The sequence below is a fragment of the Haplochromis burtoni genome, unplaced genomic scaffold (genome assembly GCF_018398535.1).
Source record: "Haplochromis burtoni strain Fernald_Lab_line unplaced genomic scaffold, NCSU_Asbu1 Contig_1617, whole genome shotgun sequence".
Classification (NCBI taxonomy): Eukaryota; Metazoa; Chordata; class Actinopteri; order Cichliformes; family Cichlidae; genus Haplochromis; species Haplochromis burtoni.
The window spans coordinates 12,983-20,702 of record NW_024583978.1 but is presented as its reverse complement, the minus strand read 5'-3'; the positions used below and the strand labels follow the sequence as shown (position 1 = coordinate 20,702).

The 7,720-nt window shown below is 41.1% G+C and overlaps 1 protein-coding gene across 1 annotated transcript in view; it reads right to left on the bottom strand.

Annotated features, from left to right (window-relative positions):
• The window catches only part of LOC102302356 (noelin), a 13,864-nt gene extending 8,035 nt beyond the window's left edge, over nt 1-5,829 (bottom strand). The window contains exons 1-3 of the mRNA XM_005952496.3: nt 5,493-5,829; nt 4,601-4,750; nt 2,318-2,473 (exon numbers count right to left, since the gene is read on the bottom strand). Coding sequence (XP_005952558.1) covers nt 2,318-2,473; nt 4,601-4,750; nt 5,493-5,588 — 402 coding nt within the window. The 5' untranslated portion in view covers nt 5,589-5,829. The remainder of the gene's footprint in view (nt 1-2,317; nt 2,474-4,600; nt 4,751-5,492) is intronic.
• Nucleotides 5,830-7,720: the final 1,891 nt, after the last annotated feature.

Sequence of the window (7,720 nt, the reverse complement as noted above, 5' to 3'; positions counted from 1 at the left end):
ACGGATCACGTCCGATATATTTTTTAACTATCTGTTTATATCTCTCCCGAGAAACGGGGTCTAAAGTTGCACAATAGCTGCTCTCCTGACTCTCCACAGTGTCCTCCATGTTTACTTCCGCCCTCCACTCAAAAATCGCGCTGCCTCCGCACGTCATCAGAACCACGTGACCGCAACCCAACCGTTAATCAACCAAAGACCCAGACAGACGTTTAATTCATTTGAAAGCCTGATGCTTAGCCTTGTCCATCCCAGTAGTGATGTCTCGGTCGCGAACGAAACGGCTCTTAGAGCCGGATCTTTGAAGTGAACGATGTGAGTTTGGGGTTTTTTTTCTCACCCTCTGTCTCACACTTTTTTTCCACTTCACTCCACACGCGAGCCTTGTGCTGGAAAGAGGGGGGAGGGGCGGTAGTTACACTCAGTAGCACAGGAACAGAGCGGGAGGGAGAGAGAGAGAAAGAGAGCCAGGGACAACAACGTCACATTAGAAAGGTATAGTAATCATCCACAACTATTTTCAGTTGCGGATGATAAAGGATTCAGAAAGTTTATTCACGCAGGTCCATATGACAGAGAATGTGCATCTTCTTTTTGTTTTCACATTTTAATTATGTTGTGGTTTGCAGTGTTTTGTGTTGTTTCACTTTAAATTTGTTTAAAAGGAAAAAGCTGAAAATTTAAATAGTTAAAAGTTGAAATGTAAATAGTTGTTTTTTGTATTATATGATTTATTTATTACATTTTATGTGGAATGAATAAATAAAAGTATATATACGGTGGCCCCCTAGAGACAAAACATGTACAAACTCTGAAGCATGTACAAACTCCAAAACACCTTAAAACTTAGAAGCACGTAAAAAATCCAAAACACGTACAAAACACAACAGAAGTGCTCCAGAATGCTAGGCGGCAGTGTTGAGCTTTTGTTCCTTAATGGCTACACAAGCCAGGAAGTACCAACGACCGGATTTGGTGTGTGGTAGTAACAGGTAAATGAACATTTCTTTTTAATTATTTGAATATATATGAGTGCTTGTGTATAAATACACAAACAATACACATATGCTTTCAATTGTGTAATTTAAGTGATCTAGGTAGCTCTGTTTTGGAAGTTCAGTTAATGCTAGAAATGTGTTTTGGAGTTTGTGTGTGCTTTGTCTCTAGGGGCCACCATATATATTTATATGTAATCATATAAATAAATCCACGTTTTTTTTTACATTACTAATTTCTTTTGTGCATAATTTTATGTTGTTGTTGATAATAAATTAATTAAAGCAACAAAACAACTGGAAGAGCCGGTTGGGAGCCGAAAGAGCCGGCTGTTTTTAGTGCCCCAAGCCGAAAGAGCCGGTTCTCCAAAAAGAGCCGGAAATCCCATCACTACACCCCAGCTGTGAAACTCAGAAACCAGTTTTACTTGTTATCATCTATCGTCCACCTGGGCCTTACACAAGAGTTTCTGTCTGATTTCTCAGAATTTTTATGTGATTTAGTTCTCAGCTCAGATAAAATAATTATTGTGGGTGATTTTAACATCCATGTAAATGAGCCTTAACATGGCATTTAATCTGTTCTTAGACTCAATTGGCTTCTCTCAAAATGTAAAAGAACCCACCACTTTAATCACACTCTAGATCTTGTTTTAACATATGGCATAGAAACTGAACATTTAGCAGTATTTCCAGTGTTTGTTTAATATGTGCATTGAAGGACATGTCCTGGTCAAAAATGACTCCAAGGTTCCTCACAGCGTTACTGGAGGCCAAGGTAATGCCATCCAGAGTAAGAATCTGCTTAGATACCATATTTCTAAGATTTTCAGGGCCGAGTACAATAACCTCAGTTTGATCTGAATTAAGAAGTAGAAAGTAGCGGTCATCCAGATCTTTATGTCTTTAAGACATTCCTGCAGTTTAACTCATTGGTGTGTGTTATCTGGCTTCATGGACAGATAGAGCTGGGTGTCATCTGCATAGCAGTGAAGATGTATGCTATGTCTTCTAATGCTACTGCCTAAGGGAAGCATGTATAATGTAAATAGAATCGGTCTTAGCACCGAACCCTGTGGAACACCATAATTGACCTTAGTGTGTGAAGAGGACTCTCCATTTACATGCACAAATTGGAGTCTATTAGATAGATATGATACAAACCACTGCAATGCAGTTCTCTATCTCAGTAAATTATGTTCAGTTCCTTCAAGTGATCTCTTTGAAATGCTTCATTGCTCTTTATTGAGAGAGAGAGAGAGAGAGAGAGAGACCACAAAGTTGTTGATGGATTGTTCAGTTTCATGATGTGGGCAAAGTACCTTGTACTGTCTGGCAATGTTGCTCTCATGTCCATCTTCCACCTGTTTGAATTTGTTTTCCAGACCTTTCAGCTGAACTTCCATCTTCTCCACAAACTGTAGATCTCTCTGAGACCGCTGATCTAGCGCTTCAATGGATTGACTCATATTCTGCACCTGGACAGGACAGTATTATTGATAAACACTAAGGTACCTGTCATTTCCTTTTTTTAATTTGAATATGACATTATGGTCAGACAAGCCAGTCAAAAAGTTATATGTTTTTGTCACTCTATCCGGTTTGTTAGAAAACACCTGGTCTTATGAGTTATAGAGGGATTTGTTACTCTAGTGGGATCACTGATCATTTGTGTTAGACCAAAAGTATCTGTAATTTCAGTTTCTTTCTATCACTTTTGTTATCCCAGTTTTTTAAGTCTCCCATTAGAATAACTTCATTGTTGAAGTCACAACAGAAGTGCCTTGAATTGGTCATATACACACATATATTTAAAACATATTCCCCGCTCGCCCCTGCAACTGGTCTTTATCCATCAAGCTCGAGTCCTCTGACAGAGGCCTGGGAGCTTGAGGGTCCTGCGCAGTATCTTAGCTGTCCCTAGGACTCTGCTCTTCTGAACAGAGATGTTGGGTGTTGTTCCTGGGATCTGCTGGAGCCATATGCCAAGCTTGGGGGTCACTGCACTGAAAGCCACCACTGCTGTTCTGCATAGGCCTGAAACTCCTCAATGAGATCATTGAGACTCGCTACAGATACCAACTACGGAATGGAACAATCATCAGCTGCATCCTCTACATGGATGACATGAAGCTGTAGGCCAAGAGGGAAGGAGACATCGATTCACTGATCCACACCACCAGGATATCCAGCAAAGGCATCGTAATGTCATTTGGATTGGAAAAGTGTAGTCAGCTGGTAACAAAGAGATGAAAGGGAGTCGGAACTGAGAGGCTCACACTACCAGAAGGCAAAATTACAGAGATTAAGGACAGTTACAAGTACCTTGGAATCCCACAGCCAAATGGGAACCATGACGAGGCCGCTAGGAAAGCTGCAACTACCAAGTACCTGCAGAGAGTATGGTAAGTCCTGAGGACTCAGGTGAATGGTAAGAAGAAGATCTGGGATATTAACACCTACACCCTGCCTGTGATCAGATAGCCTGCTGGGATAATAGGCTGGCCAAAGGAGGCGATAGAAGCCACTGACATCAAGACCAGAAAGCCCCTGACCATGCATGTAAGGTTTCAACCAGAACCCAACACCCTGAGACTGTATGCTAAGCAGAAGAAAGGAGGCCGGTGTCTAGTGAGTGTCAGTACCACAGTCCAGGATCAAACAATGAATATCCACAAGTACCTCAGGAAGATGTCCCCAACCAACCAGGTGCTCAGTGAATACCTCAGGTAGCAGAAACCCAAGAAGGAAGAAGAGAAAGTCATCATGGAAGGACAGGCCCTTGAGAATTATATTCAGCATTTTCCAATTATAATATTTTTAGCTTTTTCAGTCAGCTGTGAGAGCTGTTTGGTTTGAAGGTATTGGAAGCAGATCACCTACTTCTGCAGCAGTGCTAACAGTACTAACAGAAGTTTTTGTTTTTTGTTTTTTTGGGGGGTTTTTTCCACTTTAAGTCTATGTACAACAATGACTTTTGAACAGCAAACCAAATCCCTCATGGTGACCTTATTCCTCGTCATCTGGAATGGAAGGAATGGATGGATGGATGCAGACTGCATTTCGTTGCCTGTACTTGTGACATGTGCAATGACAATAAAGTTGAATTCTATTCTATTCTATTCCAAGCTTCTCATCCATTCAGAAGCATCCGGCCAACGTAAGTGACCAAGAAGTGCATCAGGGTTATGCCAAAGGATCCAGAACCACATGACACCGATGATAAGCTCTGACTCAAACTTCTGCTTCTCCGTCAGCTGCAGGTATTGTCTTGCCTTTCTGCTCATTATTCTCATGGGTCAATGCTGTAGCAGGTCCGAAGGGCCCCTAGCGCCCTCCCAAATGAAGACGTGGCTGCATTTCTGTCAAAATCTAGCGTCTCTGCGACTGTGTAAAAATCCAGACCAGGTGCTACTCCGCTGACCGCTGTCGCCAAAGTGCTTGCTCATAGGGGGTCATATGATTGTTGGCTTTTTCTCTGTATGTATTATTGTAGGGTCTACCTTACAATATAAAGTATCTTGAGGCCACTGCTGTTGTGATTTAGCACTGTATAAATAAAATTGAATTGAAAAATTGAATTGAATTTTTCAGATATTTTATACCTTTTCTAGCAGTTGTCGTAGTTGCTTGGTTCGAGCATCTCTGGAACAGACAGTCTGCTGAGGAGCCACCACTGTACAAACACATCGACCCTCTGAGTCCTGAGCTGAACTGTAGACCTGCCAGCCCTCCTCAGGGGTTGAGGGACCCACCTAAATGAGGGTACGATGAAAATTAGGACATTATTAAAACAACAGAAATATGATGTGTTCTTCACAAGGATCAGTGTGTCTAAAAAACAAATCCATTGCTAAAGTACCAAAAACCTTCAATAGCTATACTGTCCAGGAGAAGCTCCACTTTTATTATAATTTTTACTGTTAACAGTCTTTGTATTTAAGCTGTAAAGCTATTCTGTCTATGTCACTCTCACACTGAAGCTAATCTGCTGCTATCCATCGGATAATCCGGATTATTAGCAGATTTATTATTAACTGATGTGAGAAATGTCATTACATATTAAATACATTCAGAACACTTCCATCTGGCTTCATTTGTTCCCATTTTATCAACCTGTGCTGCTGAGCAAGGCAATGATACGGGCTTTATCCGCTGAAATTAATTATCGGGCTGAAAACCACGTGACCTGGATTAATTATTAATAACTGAAAAATGGTTGCATAAAGGGAAGGTAGCTAAAAACCATTAACCCAGAGTTATCTCAAAGAAAGCAGATTTACATTCTGACTTAAAGATGATCAGAGATTTGGTCTTTGATGCAGATCAAGATCGATTGATACCACCATTTTCTCACCAACATGGAAGTGTGTCAGAAAAAAGGTTTTACAGCCTGTGACTGAAATTCACCAGAAAGCACCAAAACAGATCGGAATACATGATACCATGAGGGAGTCCTCACTCGGCAGAATATAAATAGAAGCAGGGTCGTGTTACCAGAGTGAAGTGTGATCCGAGCAGCAGCAGCAGCAGGTAAGCACTCAGCAGATTCTCTTCAGACTCCATCTCCTTCTCCTCAAAGGCTAGACACATCTACGTTAGCCTGTTTCTTATGGATTCAGCTGGTTATGAAGCTGCTGATTAACTGGGTTATTTGTTCATCTGCTACCTGACGCTCCCTCTGCTGCTCTCAGCTCCTCCTCCTACTGCCTCCTCCTTCCTCTTCTTCTCTGATGCGACGCCAGAAATCAGCCAAGTGGAAATAAAACCGCTCTGCTGAGTGTGTGTGTGTGTGTGTGTGTGTGTGTGTGTGAGAGAGAGAGAGAGAAAGAAAGAGATGATGATGTCACAGCCTGCCTGATGAACAGATCGGTGGAACAGCAGCAGAAGGAGGAGGAGCTGTCCATGCTGCTGAGTGTGTGTGTGTTCCTGCAGGAAGACATTTGGTCTCAGAAAATGTCATCTTTTTCTGAAATGTTGTATTTCATATAAATATTTTAGATTTGAAGAATTAAAACCAATCTTGATGGGGTTCAAGATATTATAGAGAGTTTTCTGTTCATGCATGAACTCACCTGTAAGGTTCATGAGATTAAAATTATCATGTGGTTACGTCCGATCCAAAAGACTAAATGAAATAATAAAATATGTTACAAAATCTAAGAACTAGTTCTAATATATACAAATAGCTCAATTCTAAATATCCAGAATATTATCTAAATTAAATATACATGATTGCCAGTACTAGGGGTGGGCTTTAATAATCGATTCATCGATTAAAATCGATTCTAGCTTGGATAACGTGATATCGATTCATTAAAATCCTGAATCGATTTTTTTATATAAATGTATTTTGTCACAAAATTTTGACAACCACCAAACCTTTAAAACAGTAAATGAGAGCAGGAACATGGCTTCTGCACAAAGACATAAACACAAAGCGTGGACCCGCGGATCAGAATCAGAGAGATTTCACCTTTCTTACCCGACAGCACGGACACGGTCGGGGCTGAAAGCCGACAGCTCACTGATTCTGATGTTTCGGCGGGTCCGCGCTTTGTGTGTATGCCCTTTTTGCGCTGATTCTAAAGCTGTTAGTTTTATCTCTGAACCTGATCCAAACTACGCTTCACATAAACATCGTCATTAATTCACTCTGACTTTTGCTGTTTTGCTTCCACCAGGATAAAATCACACTTCATGCACAGCTCTCTCTCTCTCTTTCTCAGTGTACTTCAAGAACAGTTTCCCGTCTATCCCCGATATCTGTTTTCTGCATTATTCGCTTGCTTGTTACGCACAAGACTGCAGTTATTTACAGCGCTGTCGGCCGATGTTTATTTTTCCTTTTACTTACTTCCGAAAAGAAAACCTAATTTCTGCCGTTCAATAGGCTTCTGAACAAATTTAAACTTTTTAAAATGATACAAAATGCAAAATACTTAGCCATGTTTCTAATAAAACCGCTGTAACTTCAGAGGTAATGTTCATAAGTTGATTAATGATTTTCTTTCATTTTTGATGTACTGCAGAATATTTTTATAAAATCCCAGGCCAGAAAAAACACCTTCATGTTTTTCTGTGTTTTATCTTTTCTACTTTGACACAAAGGCCTCTGCTGTGATGCTCACACCTTTGATAAAGTCTTGCGAGTGTCAGCTTCCTTTTTATAGATAAAAAAATATGTAAATGTACTGATCTGAATTATAATATTTCTGACTGTCTGAGGCAAAATTTCCCAGATTCAAATGGAATTTAATCGAATCGTGGATCGAATCAATTCAGGACCTTGTGAATCGGAATCGAATCAATTCTAGAAATCAGTGACGATACCCAGCCATAGTCAGTACTCTGCTGCAGCTGTCACGCAAACCGTGGGGATGTGGGGAAGGAGGCCCCAAAATGCAGTGCGTTTATTTACAGTGAAGTAAATAGTACACAACAATAAATCCCCGTTTCCAACTCCCGTGCCGTGTCTTCTTCTCAGTGCTCTTGCTCCGTGTCTCCGCTCCCATGAGACTTGCTGCTTGCCGCCCTCCTGTTCCCGCACTCCTGCTGGAAAATCCACAGAGGCAGCCGTTAACACACAACTGAACAGCGACAGACTAGCACTCACTGATTTGGCTGAAAACACTGATGGGTAGTCACTCAACGATCCCGGTAGGCAAACTGCAGAGGGTCCAGCTGGTGGCCTGTAATGTCTTTCAGATGGGCTAACACCAGTC